At 34.2% G+C, this 15,415-nt stretch overlaps 1 protein-coding gene across 1 annotated transcript in view; it reads right to left on the bottom strand.

The window, feature by feature from the left end:
- Positions 1 to 15,415, bottom strand: part of ADGRV1 (adhesion G protein-coupled receptor V1) — a 545,909-nt gene that overhangs the window by 475,360 nt on the left and 55,134 nt on the right. The window contains exons 10-18 of the mRNA XM_082725840.1: positions 14,313 to 14,489; positions 11,722 to 11,945; positions 8,853 to 8,885; positions 7,402 to 7,528; positions 7,113 to 7,298; positions 5,940 to 6,120; positions 5,046 to 5,209; positions 3,630 to 3,753; positions 1,750 to 2,016 (exon numbers count right to left, since the gene is read on the bottom strand). Of these exons, the coding sequence (XP_082581966.1) occupies positions 1,750 to 2,016; positions 3,630 to 3,753; positions 5,046 to 5,209; positions 5,940 to 6,120; positions 7,113 to 7,298; positions 7,402 to 7,528; positions 8,853 to 8,885; positions 11,722 to 11,945; positions 14,313 to 14,489 (1,483 nt within the window). The remainder of the gene's footprint in view (positions 1 to 1,749; positions 2,017 to 3,629; positions 3,754 to 5,045; positions 5,210 to 5,939; positions 6,121 to 7,112; positions 7,299 to 7,401; positions 7,529 to 8,852; positions 8,886 to 11,721; positions 11,946 to 14,312; positions 14,490 to 15,415) is intronic.

The raw sequence follows: 15,415 nt of genomic DNA on the forward strand, positions 1-15,415 counted from the left end.
GTTGGATATAGAACTGCAGACATAAAAGTGTAGATGTATGTCTATGGAAATACATACCTACATAAAAATGTTCCCAATCTCTATACACTAGAAGGTCCTAGAAGGAGCATAACTCAGTAACAATAAGCTTACCTAGTGCCCAGATTCTGGTTTCTAAATAACATCTTCACTAAAAGGAACCAGGGCTTCTTGGAAAAATGACTAATTTCAGGGTTGTGACAGGAAAAGTATGAGTTTGGAACAGCTTGCTGTGCCAGGAATAAGAAAATGTTCACATAATAATAGGGACCTGTCAAAAAGACAAAAAAGTCCCCTCAAACAGGCTGCCACTAGCCAAATCTGGGAAAATTTGACCACCAGAACAAAAAAAAAAAATAATAGTGAAATATAACCCACTCATTAAACAGAAATCATGAGTCCATACTGATGAAGGGTGAAAGTCTGAGGAGTTCCATGGTATTTGCATAATCCATCTTTCCCACAAAATATTTATTAGTTTCAAAGAAAAAAGTATAAGAGAGAAGCCTGGCAATCACCACCTAAATTGTGGTCAAAGTAAACACTGCAGTAAAGGGACAAAACAATATCATGTGTCAACTGAAGAGATGGGAAGAACAAAGAATCAATTCTATGAAAACCTAAAACTAATAATAATGGGGAAATATCAAAGAGACCTAAAATGGAAGATGTTCTACAAAATAACTAGCCTGTAATTCCTATATTATAAAGGTTTATATCATATTATATATTATTAAAATATATTATGTATTCATACATATATATGTATTATGTAATCATATGTATGTATGTATTATATAATCATATAAATATGTATTATAAAATTCCTGTATTATAAAGTATTATAAATCATATAAATATGTATTATAAAATTCCTGTATTATAAAGGAAATCTCTTCTCCAAACTGAAGAGATTAGAGACATGACGACTAAATTCAATGCATGATTTTAATAGAAAGGACATTATTGGGACAGCTGGAGAAATCTGAAGGGTATCTCAAGCAATGACGATGTTAATATTACCTTCCTGATACTAATGATTATACTGTGGTTATATAAGAGAACGTCTTTGTAGGAAAAATGTACCAATGTATCAGAGATGATGGGGTATTCTGTCTTCAACTTATTCTCAAAGTGTTCAGAAGGAAAACAGCTCTTTGTACACTTAAACGAATAAATATAAAAACAAGCTAAAACCTCTCCAATTTGCTAAAAGTCGGGCCAAAATATTCTAGGACCCAACTACTGAGGTCCAAACATCCTGCTTCACATATAGTACAGAGAAGAAGAAAGAGCCCATCTCTTCCCCCCTGCAAATTATCATTCATTATGGCTACGGCTCCAGAGAATTACCAAATAGACATCTACAGGTGGCTTCCCAGCCAGTATGACCGGTGGCATGCTAGAAGATCAAGGGCTTACAGAATACTGATGCCCTAAGACCAAGGATTACTAAACAAGGCTCAGGGTAGCCTTAGCTAAAAGATTTCTATTCCTTACATAATATCATACTTTTTTCTATGTGCTACATTGTGGAAAAAGATTGAAAACAATGCCACAGAGTATACCAGGTACATGAAGATTCAACACACACATTCTTCACTCTTTCCCGCAAGAAAGCAATAAAATACGCAATTCTGCTCTCAGTCAGCGATGACAGTTAAACAATTAATGTCATCTTGATAAAAGCACTAAAACAAGAGGTCTGCCATAAAAATATAATTGATTTACCTGTTGAATTAAAGAGGATAATATAAAAGGGCTCATCTGTTTCTGGGATATCATCTTCATTAATGAATACAGATATCCCCTGCTTTCGACTTCCAACTGCAAAAACAAGGACTTCTCCTTTTTCAATGGGAACAAAGTCTCCATCTCTTGCAGTAGCCTTCCCATCCATGGTAGCATATTGGACGGTGCAGGCAGCATCAACAGATCCATTTCTGAGCACTGTGAAGTTAGCAATCTCACCTTCCCGAACTCTCACCACACGGGGTTCTGAAATATTGATGAAGAAAAGAAGAAACATGTGAGCTTTTCTGATCCCATCTATATATTTTCATATCACTTCATGTTTCTCCCTGCCCACAAAACAAATACCCTCCATTGTGTCTTTGCTTAAAGATTCAGCTCTGGTGCCATGAAAGCTTCTCTGATGACTTCTAGTCAATAAGCTTCCCCTTGCCTTAATTCCTAAAGAAGCCACTGTCTTCAACTTCTAAGTTGTCAGTAAATTAGTTGCTATCTGAAATCCTTGGTCTACTGTTTCATATACCTCATTTCCAAATCTAGATTGTAACTTCCTTGAGAATAAACCCTGATACCTTATATTTTAATTTTGCTACAGCAGTTAGAATGCTGAGCACAGGACTAATTCATTATATACATGTTAACTGGAGGTTAAAATTATGAAGCAATAAAATTTAAGATCTTTAAAAGATTCCTGAAATTGTAAATTGAACAGCTTGCAAAAAAGAGCTTAATAAAGCATTAGACACTGGGGCACCTGGTGGCTCAGTCAGCTGAGCGTCTGCCCTCAGCTCAGGTCGTGATCCCAGGGTCCTGGAACCATGCCCTCATTGGGATCCCTGTTCAGCGGGGAGCCTGCTCTCTACTGCTTGTGTCACTCTCTCTTTCTCTCTGTGTCAAATAAATAAACAAAGTCTTCCAAAAGAAAAAAAAAGGGTGGGGAAGAAATTAGATACCAATTAAGTTCACAAATAAAACTAAAAACTGTCACCTATAAAGAACAAACTAATGGTTAGAACAAACTAAATGTTAGAGGGGAAGTTGGGGGGTGGGGATGGGTGAAATAGGTTACGGTATTAAGAAGTGCACCAGGTGATGTACGGAAGTAATGAATCACTAAATTGTACACCTGAAACTAATATAACACTATATGTTAACTATACTTGAATTAAAATAAAATAAAAACTGAGAAATGTCTTGGGTGGCAAAAGAGAGTTCTAAAGAAGAATGGGGAAGCCTTAATTTACATGTTCAGTAAAGATGAGGTTTTTAAGTAAGTGAGCATCAATTAGGTATAATACCCAGACCATGAACTGGCTACACCATGAACTGGAAGAAATTTCATGGAAGAGTATCCTTTCTTACACAAACACAAAAGAAACACCCTGGAATTTGAAGGCAGAGGAAGAACAAAGCTAATAAAATAGTACTTGCTTTTTTTTATTTTCTTTTTCCTTCACGAGACCTTTAAAAATGTTTCTTGGGGTGCCTGGGTGGCTTAGTGGGTTGAGCCATTGCCATCGGCTCAGGTCATGATCCCAAGGTCCTGGAAGGGGGAACCCTACATCGGGCTCTCTGCTCAGCAGGGAAGCCTGCTTGCCCCTCTCTCTGCCTGCCTCTCTAACTACTTGTGATCTCTCTCTCTGTCAAATAAATAAATAAAATATTTAAATAATATATATATATATTTATTAAAACATCAAATGGATTGAATAATGATCATCCAAACAAATCATGAAATCATATTCAAATAAGTTTCCATTGTGCTGAACTGAAAATGTTCAATTATGAAAGTTATTGAAAACATATATATCTACTATTTAAAAAGATGTAAGCTCATTCAAAAAAGACAGCAACATCACCTGCAAAATAAATGGGGTCATCATTTCTTCTAATCCTCAGAGTTGCAGTTGTTTTATTTCCTATTTTAGCTCCTCCAGTGGCATTAAGTAGAGTAATGGTAAACTCTTCCATTTCCTCTGGAATCTTTTGGAAAATATGACACATGTTTAAGTTAGGTGATTTGTATAAATAATTCCATTATATATTCCTAAATTATTTTTATCTTTTTAAAAAATAGCTCTATTAATGACAGGACTAAAGTCCATCACCATTTCTGATTCAAGTAGGACTCAGACCCAAAAAAAACATTCTAATATGCATGTCATCCAAAAAGTCACTTCTTTCTGACTCATAAAATGTGATTAAAAAAAAAAAGAGAGAGAGAGAGATTTTGCCTACAAAAGCAAAAAATATAAATACCACACAGGTCACATTATTTCTGTAAGAAGATGGGATATATGTTATTTACAAGAAAAAAACAGAAAAATGAATTTTTAACCCATTTAGAACAGAGCTCATAAAAGTAACAAAAGCTGAGCTAGCTCTCAAAGGCCTCTTACAAACCTCACTGAAGCTTCACCCATAAAGACCTCATTCCCATGCCCTACCAAGATGAGATTCTCCACTATCTCTGAGCCTATATAAATCTCTAGTTGGACACTATTTCTCTTTCATTCCACCATGTAAGCTAGTGCTCTCCATATCCTAAAATAGAAGACTGTTGGAATTTTATGTCTTAAGGAATAAGCCCAAGGGAAAGAAGAGGCTTCTGGGACCATTTAAACACAGCTCTGCTTAGAAAGGTCCACTCCCGGGGCGCCTGGGTGGCTCAGTGGGTTAAGCCGCTGCCTTCGGCTCAGGTCATGATCTCAGGGTCCTGGGATCGAGTCCCACATCAGGCTCTCTGCTCAGCAGGGGGCCTGCTTCCCTTCCTCTCTTTCTGCCTGCTTCTCTGTCTACTTGTAATCTCTGTCAAATAAATAAATAAAATCTTAAAAAAAAAAAAAAAAAGAAAGGTCCACTCCCATTGTTCCTAAGTTCTTTCTCTTCATTACCAATAAAATGACCACCGCCCTGGGTCCATGATCCATCTGATGACTGTCCTGATTCTGAGAATGCACCAATAGGATATTTGGTAGATGGTACCCTTGGCTTCAAATGGCCAAAGTATAAGCTGAGAACTTAACCTCACCTTGAATCCCTGATATTTACATCTATGCAGTGTCACTGGCAACTGCAAGTTCTCTAAGAGTTGAAGATGCCTTCAAGGAAACAAAAAATATTTCTCTCTTGGCTTCTATTTAGAAATTATCATACCTGCATTCTTTATCACATATTTTCATGACAAAATATATTGCCAGATATCTAATTATTAAATAAAAAATAAATATTAAGCAATGACAACAAATAAAGAGAGTTACATATGCAACACTTACCTCATCTGGAAGAGAGTAAAGGGTGATGTTTTTTGAAAATTCCTGATCTCCAAAGAAAACAGTCCCTTGGACAGGAAATACATCTTGCGTAAAGTCTGGACTAACCACCCATGATACACTAACATCACCAAAGGTGCCTCGATTTCTTATTATATCATAAACAGCTGTGAAATACAAATGTGTATAATATATATGAATATATATTAACAATTCTAAAATGATGAGTAAAGAAACTGCTCAAAAAACAAAAGTAAAAGTAAGAACTCTTTTTAATAAAAATCAATCTTTTGCTTAGATTGCCTCAAGTTATGTATCTAAATGTTGTAACCTAGTCTTCTTTCTTCAGGTATAACATTTATAAAATAAATAGTCTTGATCTTTTCTATCACAGTTTGGGGTTTTAAAAATCATTCTGCACAGGGAACAGAATGGGGATTAATTAGGTGGACCTATGACAAAGTTCTACAAGGATATGAGCTAAAAGCTTCTAGAGGAAGTTACACACTCAAAAGTAATTTTCTCACCTGACAGACAATGCTCTAAAAATAAGATCCTTCTCATTTCAGGGCACTGTAATAGCTCCCTACCAGTAATTCTCAGTTTTAAAGTCTTTCCTATTTGACTCGCTTCATTCTTCGGTATTTGACTTCTACCACATATGGTTAATTGAAATCAAAATATAACTGAAATCATCAGTTATCATCACAATACTGATGTAAGAAATAAAAACAGGAATTCTAAATATGATTTTAAAAATATTTATAGCTGTACTATATGTAATTTTTAAGGCAGATGGACAACTAAAAGTAACTACTCACTAAAGAAATAAACTAAAAAATGACTAACTTCCTCTTCAGTAAACAGTACTAGAATATAAGAAGCAGAATAAATTACCACTATAGGTATCGTCTCCTTTACTTTCATTTATCATAACAATTAGATCATCAGAGACAAATTCTATAATCCCATGAGGATCATCATTTTTTAGAATCGTTATGTTGACAACCGTAGCACTTCCCAACTTGCTTTCCCGTTCACCATGGCTGCTGAGGACCACCCAATAGTGTTCATCCAACTAAAATGAACATGTCAAATTAGGAAAAATATAAAGTTGACATTTTAAAGCAAATAAAAATGTATCTATTCAAGAATATTAATACTGTTTTCCAGAAACATCCCACTGACAGAAAAAAACAAAAGAGCTTATATTATTCCTAAAAAAATTCTCTAACATTCTCCTACCAATTAAGTGAGACATCAGATATGAAAGTATACATTATCCAAAAAGGGAAAAGATAAAATCATAATGCTATACTGACGTAGTAAGAAGACTGGACCTCATCACTGATGATCCAGACATTTAAGTTAGTAAGAGTAAATAAAGTAAAATTAATTTAAAAACTACTTGTGTATTGGTGTGCAAACACAATGGAACAATATGTGATTCCATTAATATAAAACTTTATTTATTTTTAAAAGTGATTTTACAGGGACGCCTGGGTGGCTCAGTTGGTTAAGCAGCTGCCTTTAGCTCAGGGCATGATCCCAGGGTCCTGGGATCGAGTCCCACATCGGGCTCCTTGCTTGGCAGGGAGTCTGCTTCTCCCTCTGCCTCTGCCTGCCACTCTGTCTGCCTGTGCTCGCTCTAGCTCCTCTCTCCCTGACAAATAAATAAATAAATCTTTTAAAAATAATAAAAAAATAAAAATAAAAAGTGATTTTACAGAAAAACTTCAGTTCAAACCCACATCATTAAAAGTTCAAACAGATGACATAAAATAAAACAAAACATAAACAAAGCTTAAAGAAGATGAAGACTGATCACAATCATTTCATATCATTTGGTATTTCCTTATTAGGACAAATGTACATAATTCAAAGTTGAATAAATCTCACTTTGTTTTCTAAGCTTTTTTTTTTTTCCTTTGGCAAATGTAAGGACCTCGCAAGCCTTTCTTGTTCACTTCTCCTGTATCTTCTTATCAATGTTTAAGATATTTACATTCCTAATATACTAGACACTACCAGCTTTCCACAGAAGCACATGAAAAAAATAAAAACCTGTACCTCTGGTATTCCATCCAATCTTGTTAGCAACGTGATTACAATCTCCCATTCCCCAGGTTTAAATTCTAGCACCCCTGTGTTTCCATAGAACTCATTGCTATCTCTCGGCTCTACTCGGTAGTGTAGAAACTGCTTCACCAGAGCTCCCCTGGATCGGGTGATGTGGAGCTCTACAGATTCCCCTTCCTTAAAAAACAACAACAACAAAAAATCCATGGAAGTTCAAACTCCAAGATTTTTCATCTGAGGTTGTAAGTACAAAATAGACTAACGTTTCTTTTGTACTTACTTTTATAACATAGGGTCCTCTGGATGTAGGAGAAAATTCAAAAATTCCCCCAGGATCATCATTTTCCAAAATAATTAGGTCACAGCTAGTATATCCAGATTTTAGCACTTGATTTTCCACATTGACCCTGGAGAAGTCAGAAGGAAAAAAAGGAACATGCTACCTCTAATCTTCATACTGAATTTTGCAGCCTTATTTACAATATTTATAACACTTCCAGATAATGAATATGAAGTTTATTAGGAGTTGAAATTTAAACTGAATTTAAGTGTATTAAAATTATATAAGATCAAAATACTTTTTACTCATAATATTTATGGAAGAACTTCTATTTCTGAATTCATTACATCTTTCATATTTGACTTAAATCAAATATTTCAAAGATATTTGTACACCAAAATTATTGTCTAAGTATACCATAAAATAAGTAATCAAAGGCTATATATTTTTATAAAGAACAAAATCTACAGGTTTGTTTACAGTTTTATGAAAATTTAATTTGTAACATGTAGTTAGAAAATACGTTTAAATAAAATTGCTTTAACTTTACATGCACTTGAATTTTTTAAATTTTTTAAATTTTTAAATTTTTAAAAAATCTAAGGACCTAAGATTATACTAACTAAATAAAAGTTGGATAACTGCACGGACTAAAACAAGCCACACTGATCAAACATAAACAAAGTCATGATCAGATTTTAGAAATATTTTTGACCTTTCATATAATTCTATTCACCTCACTTTTAACTTCCTTTTTTGTTATTATAAAAGAAAATACAGAACATATGCCAAAAAAAACATGGAATATTATGGATCCGAGATGCATGACTTATTGAGCAATTTCTACACATCTCTCAAAAGAACATATTTAAAGAAGATTTTTTTATATTTCTGGTTTTTATGGTCGGTGTATAATTAGAATGATCAAAGAGACTGGGACGCAAAGCTCTGGGAGTTTAAAGCCTGCATACTCTTTGAGAATTCTCAGACCTGCGGTCTGTTCTAAACCTTCCCAAATGTCACTTTCTGTTGAACCAAAAAGTACTCAAGATCAGACCTCAAAATTACAATGAAGCCACAATCAATACGTAGAAAAGACAGCTCACTTCCTATGTAATAGAAAATCAGAATTATGTTCCTTCCCTAGTTTTTGGAAACCTGACAACCCACACCTAGCATCCTCGTGACCGCAGAAGAGACAGCTCAAATAATAGGACAGTTATTTGTTACATCATTAATCCAGTCATGTGATCTTCACAGTGAATATACCCATATTTCATACATGTTCCCCTTACTATTAGAAAATGAAACGACACACAAAGCATGCGCAGGCATCAAGCAAAACTTCTCAAGACCTGCAGTCATGCAGAACCACAGCCTTGTCTAAAACAATGGCTTGAAAAGCAAAAAGGCTGAACAACCAAAACCAAGGCATTATTTTGTACACTTACCCAAAATACACGACAAACCTTTCGGTTTCTACCCTGTCAACATAGAAAGAAGTGTGGGAGGGGGAAAAGCAGACAGAGACACCATTTGCCAAAATCTCACTTAATACTGCTAGAAATTTGAACGACAGAGGAAAAATAAAGCTAAAGAAAGCTTTCCTTTTTTTTCCTCCACAAGCCAGTAATGTTCACTTTATGGGAATTCTGCACACTGGCTTCTCTGCTATTGACAAATGCTAGCAAGAGTTTCAGCAGTTCCCACTTAGGGAAGATGACCCCATGGACAGCCAGCATGTCAACAGCCACGGAAGACATTCCTTTCCAGGCCTGCTCCAAGGCGCTGGGGTCTGTCAAACACTGTGCGTGCTCACAGGCCACAGCAGCTGAGCAAATCTCATTCAGCTTGACTTATAATTACTTAGTAGCTTTAGTGAGGTTTTAAAAAAAAAAAAACAAAAATCTTCATCCTCAGACCGAAACCCAGTTATTCTTTGAAAAAATTAAAAACTCTAGAAGCAAAGAAATACATACCTTTCATCACTTGCCTAGAAATATAATTAAGAAGCCACAAGATAGCATTTTTGTCTTTTAACTCTGACAAATATTATTTAAATAGAACTTCGTATCAGGAAATCTAAATACTTTTCCAAATCCCCAGTGTAATGCATTTTCAAACAGTCTTGAAAAATACATGTCAACAGGCACAACCCCAGGGCTTCATTTGCAAGGTCAAATTACACTATTTATATATATGGGGTTATACACAATATATACGAAAATTTTTCTGAAATACATTGGCAAAGCGAAATTTTTTTCTGATTTGGGGAAAACTGAACAATAAAATATTTTTAACTGGTATGATACTGAAAGCATTACAAATTGTTTAACTCCAGAGCAACTTTTATCTGTACTAAATATAGAGAATTGCCATTTGAATTTGACTTTAGAGAAAGTATATAAGGTACCACAAAAAAATCGCTTCTCAGCCTTTTGGCTAAGATCAAGTGTAAGGTACCACAATAAAGTGTTATTTCTGTTGTATTATTATATCATAACATTGTAATAACACTTACTACCATTCATTCTTTCATTTTAGTTTTGTTAAAAATTTGTAAAATCAAGATGAGGTTTAGATAAAACATGTGATTTTTAATTTTAGATGTTATTCTCACATTTATTTAATTAAATATATCTTAGAACACTCAAATGTTACTGGCTCATTCTTACTCATGTACAATTTAGATAATATAAGTAAACACTGTTGCTAATTGAATTAAAACATTTTAATATAAAATTAAATGAATTTCCTGTATTTGAAAAGAGAATAACCATTAATTTCTGAAATACTCTAGCCAATGATTTGTATTTCCTTGTGTACTGTTTTTGCCCGAAGGAGAGAGAGAAATGAACACTTAAAATTTATATTTAATTTAAAGGTTTATATGATCAAGTTAAAAAATGACTTTTTTGGAAGAATACAAAAAGTATAAAACTTTCGAAGGTGAAAATTAAATCATTCTTTAAGCACTTAGCCAAAGCAGAAACTCAGCTAAGAGTTTATATGAATTGCTAGATCTTGGGTTAATAAATGCTGTTCATTTTTTTTTTCTTTTTTTTTTGGAGACTGCTCATTGATTTAATGAGTAGTCAAACCTAAAAAAAAAAAAAAAAGGTAATTCTCAGTTTTCATTTACATTTCACTGATTTTTTAAAGTAATTTGAAATACCTTTCCTTAAGATTTAATGTGAAATACATATTAAAAGAATAAGCCATTAAAATGAGACATTTAGACAGTGTGTCTATTAAATTTTTTATTTTTTAAATTTTTTTGTTTGTGTGCTTTGTTTTACTTTCTATGTAAAAAAGGGAGTAAACAGAATTCACTTATGAAAACAAACAAAATATACAGCAGACACTTAGTAGATTTGTTCCCTACAATCTATATTTTTCTCTGACATAAAAATAAGATGTTTACACAAAATACTTACAAAGAAAAACCTAATGGTAAAATATAGATAGGATCAGGGGTTCCATGAAATAATACACTATTTCAGTCCTGATTAATACAGTATAAGATAATGCCAATTGAATTTATATGTGATTTTTACTGTTTATAATATATGAATTTTGAAAAGCACTCCAGTCACACTAACCTTCTCAAATATGTATCAACTTTAATATAGATAAGCTTGGCTTTGATTTTTTTTTTTTTAATTAACTGACATTAGTTAAATGCAGAACTTTTTTTCACTTTTGGAGGTTTTCTGTATTACTGAAAAAAAAAATTTCTCTGAGACTGTAGTATTTTCCTAATATAAATTATCCACTGAGAAATGTTAAGTAAATCCTTATTATTAATGGAAAAAAAGCCTTATATTTGTAGTTTTGATTCTCCATAACGTGTGTATTATTTAGTGTTCAAATTCTATGTTAAAAAGAGAATTTCATTATATTAAGATTAACGCTTTCTTTTTACTCATTCAAAAAAGCTCTAATCCCCTCCCCTGCTGAAAATGAAGCAGACACAGCTGTTTGTTTAACCTAACATTTTTGATTTGTTGCTGCCTAGTTTTTTAATAGCAACTTATTAGCTATGCTTATGTTATATCTGATATCCTCCAAAAATTCTCTGTGCAATGTTTCCTCATAATGAATAGCAGGGTAAAAATTCACTATGTCACAATACTTACAGTCTAACCAGAACCATCAACAACAACAAAAAAAGTCAGAATCCCAGCAAAATGTCATCTATTCAGTTTTTTCTCTTTACTTCATATGGAGGAAAGAATTAAAACAAAAAACAAAATTATTTCAGAGAACTCGAACATGTATAAATGTTACTAAATAAACATAAGCTAAATGGGTTATTACCTGTCTAGAGAAAGTGTTACTGTCTCATTCATTTCCGGTGTGTCATCAGCTTTGACTGTAATGTTGATTGTTGTATCACTTTGCCCAGATAAAAACACAACAGAGCCATTAAAGGGACCTATATCATCCAGTGTCACTGCTTTTGAATTAAAGCCAGAGGGCTTCAAACTCCAATAGACAGTAGCCTGGCCATCAGTTCCATCCCGATGTAAGGGAATGTATACCTTATTTTTAAAAAAAAAGGAACAATTTCTTCTGAAATATATGCTAACAAATTATGTAAGCTTTTCAGTTAGTGCATGGCCATGTTATTATATGAATATATATACTCTGCATAGAGAGGCCAACTATTAAATAACAATAAAATATAACTGAAAATATCTTCTTTTTATAAAGCATAAAAATAATTTTAGATATAACTTTTTATTAGTTTTTGCTAATCACATTTATCTGCAAAACTGTTCCCACTTAAAAATATCCCTAACCTGTATTTTGTCTTAATAAAAGGATATTTTAAAAGCCAAAGAGCAGTGAAAAAACCACAGAACATATTGGTTAAATACAAAATTTTCATCAGAGTTTCTCCCCTCAAAAGAAGAATTAATGTAATATAACAATATAAACTGAAAGATAAAGTTTTGTAATTAAAATAGAAAATTATGAAAAATTCATCTTAAAGTTATGGAGGCAAAAATAAGAAAATAATAATATAAATAAGAAATGTTTCTAGCCCATATGATACATGCAATAGAAATAAACTGAGATACTCAAATAGTTCTGGGTGACCTTGGGCAAGTTACTTAACCTCTCTGACCTCAATTTCCTAGAGTGAAATGAAGCTAGGACTTACCCATTTTGCAAGTCTGTGGAGAGGATTAGAATGTCTCTCCATTAAATGAGCTAAATAAATGGCAGCTTTGTAATAATTCTGAAACAAATTATTTTTGGTAGTTTTACTTAAGTACAGTACATTTCAAATATAGAAAATAGAAGGATCATTATAGATAATGATAAAGTTTTTTTTCAAATAAAGAATATAAATGAAAACTTAATGGTAGATACACTATTCTTTTTAAGCCCCTAAAAAACTACCTTCTTTGTTCTTTGCTTTTTAACACAACCCATTTTGAAAAATGGAAGATATTTTCCTCACTAACCATTCTGCTAATCTGACTATCAATGGTCCAGGCGGGAGACTAGTAAACTTAAGAAAGACAAAAAAAAATTAAGAGTCACCCTGAGGGAGTGGGTGTGGCCAGGGCTATGGATGGGACAAAGAGAAAGAGAACTGAGGGAAATTTCCATACTTTCTGTTTCCCAGAGGGGAAGAATGCAGGTTTACAGAGCCCAAAATTTTCCCTCAAAACTAATTTCCCTCAAAGGAAAAATATGAAATGGTAAATTGACAGCAGATAATGAATAAAAGAAATCCACTCTCTAAATGTTTTTAGTTTTTAAGTTTTTAGAAGAAAACAGTATATTAATAAAAAATACAAAAATCAGAACCATCTTGAACAATGAGATACTCTGCCAATTTCCAGAATCAAATATACAAGCAAAGGAAGTCATGGATACCATATTCCGACATAAGACTTTGATAACAAAAACACTTCTCCTCTTTTCTGAGCTGAACCCAAACCCACTTTATTTTTTTTTTTAAAGATTTTATCCATTTTATTTGACAGACAGAGATCACAAGTAGGCAGAGAGGCAGGCAGAGAGAGAGAGAGAGAGAGAGAGAGGAGGAAGCAGGCTCCCCTCCCCACTAAGCAGAGAGCCCGATGCAGGACTCGATCCCAGGACCCTGAGACCATGACCTGAGCCGAAGGCAGCGGCCTAACCCACTGAGCCACCCAGGCGCCCCCCAAACCCACTTTAAATTCAATCTAAGTTAGGAGAGTCTTAGAGAAGGTTTCGGGGATAGACGGTGACTCAGATAATGGTAAAGCTGAAAGAGTCATCCCTAGATAAATGGCAGGAAAATTCAATCAGGGTAGGGTACACATAGGGGTGGTATGTTTATGAGTGTGCTTCTGTGTGTGCGTGTGTGTGTATGTGTGTGTGTGTCCACAAAAATTTACCCATATATAAAAAATGTCTCAGATCTGGCATTCCACAACTTTCCCACCACCAAGTGGAATGGTGATCCAAGTGGATCCCTTCTGCCGCCAAGCACAGAACCCACGGCAGCCACCCTAGTCCTGCCCAAAGCAAGCATGAGTAACACTAATAAATACAATAGGTCAGGGATACCTGCAATACATGTGACTTGGTCAATAAAAAAAGAAAAATTATGTTTAGCTATCACTCTGGCAAATGTCATAGCACTATCTAAAAACATCTACATCAAAACACCCAATTCTGGCCATGAATAATTAATTCTAATTTTATTCTAACAAATATGGGAAAAGATGATGAAAAATCACATATTCATTAGTTTCTTATATCAAATGACACATTGAAGACTTGCTGTAAATGGTGAAGCTTTTCAAGATCTGTTAAGTCTGTATGTTAACTCTACAAAAAAGGAAAACTGTCTATGCCTTATCTCAGACTCATTAGGGCTCATCAATAAGAAAAAGCTTACTTACCACTTCAGCAGCAGAATCTTCTGGTTCGTGTAAAATGATTGGAAGATTGCTAAGGAAGCCAATTTCTCCATTTGCAATGTCTGGAGTAACCACTAAAGAAATATTTTGGATTTTCCCAAATCTAGGACTTACAGGTGGGATTGGGGGAATTATGTTCACCAACTCTACAGTTTCCAACTATAATAAACAAACACAAAAAAATTAAAAGAAGAGAAAATTTTAATTAAAAAAAACTTAATAGCATGACAACAAAATAAATAAGTAAAGATCACAAACTTGGCAACTTCATCTCCTCTTTCAGTCACCATCCTACTTCAATCTCCTACAGTGGCTTCTTGAGGTTTTTGTTTTTTCTCTTGTTATTATTCCCCAGCGTTCTTTCTAAGCCCTTTATCTTAAATATCATACCCTCTCCCTAATAATACCTCAGTCTCTCCTGTGAATTCCAAATCTTTCTAACAACTGTCCCTGGACATTACATAAATGTCACACAAACACCTTACAGTTAGAATATCCAAAACAGAAATCACTACCTCCATGTTCCCTCACGACTAACATCACCACCACTACCAACTGCTTTTCCTCCTTAACACCTGTACCCAACAATCTTGACCCTAAAGGCAAACTGAGAGTTGCCCTACGTCTCATTTTTCTCTTCTACTGACCCACACTTCCAATCAATCACCCCCTCCCCTTCTATGCCAGAGAAAACTCACTATCTGAAGATCGTTCAAAACTCCAAATGTAACCTAACATGTCTCACTGTTTAAAGAAGAACAGTGCATGTATATCACACAGTATCCCCGCGCCTAATGAACATGACCACTAGAGTAACTTCCACAGTATTCTCATCCCTTCATCATCTCGCAAGTCCAAAATGTGCCCACTCTTAAAGACCAGCTAAATCTCCCCCTTTCGTGAAGATTTCCTAGTATCTGCAGCCCCTTCTATCCTCTTTCTGAACTTCTACAACTGCCCTCCCTAAACTTAGAACTTCATTATAAATTTCACATGTTGCTTGCTTATCGTTTTGCAAATTCCAGATTTTTACTTCCTAACATAGCCCTTGTGAGTCTGTGTTCTCTTCCTCAGCATTTCACCAG

Source organism: Mustela nivalis, assembly GCF_964662115.1.
Source record: "Mustela nivalis genome assembly, chromosome: 3".
NCBI classification, from domain to species: domain Eukaryota; kingdom Metazoa; phylum Chordata; class Mammalia; order Carnivora; family Mustelidae; genus Mustela; species Mustela nivalis.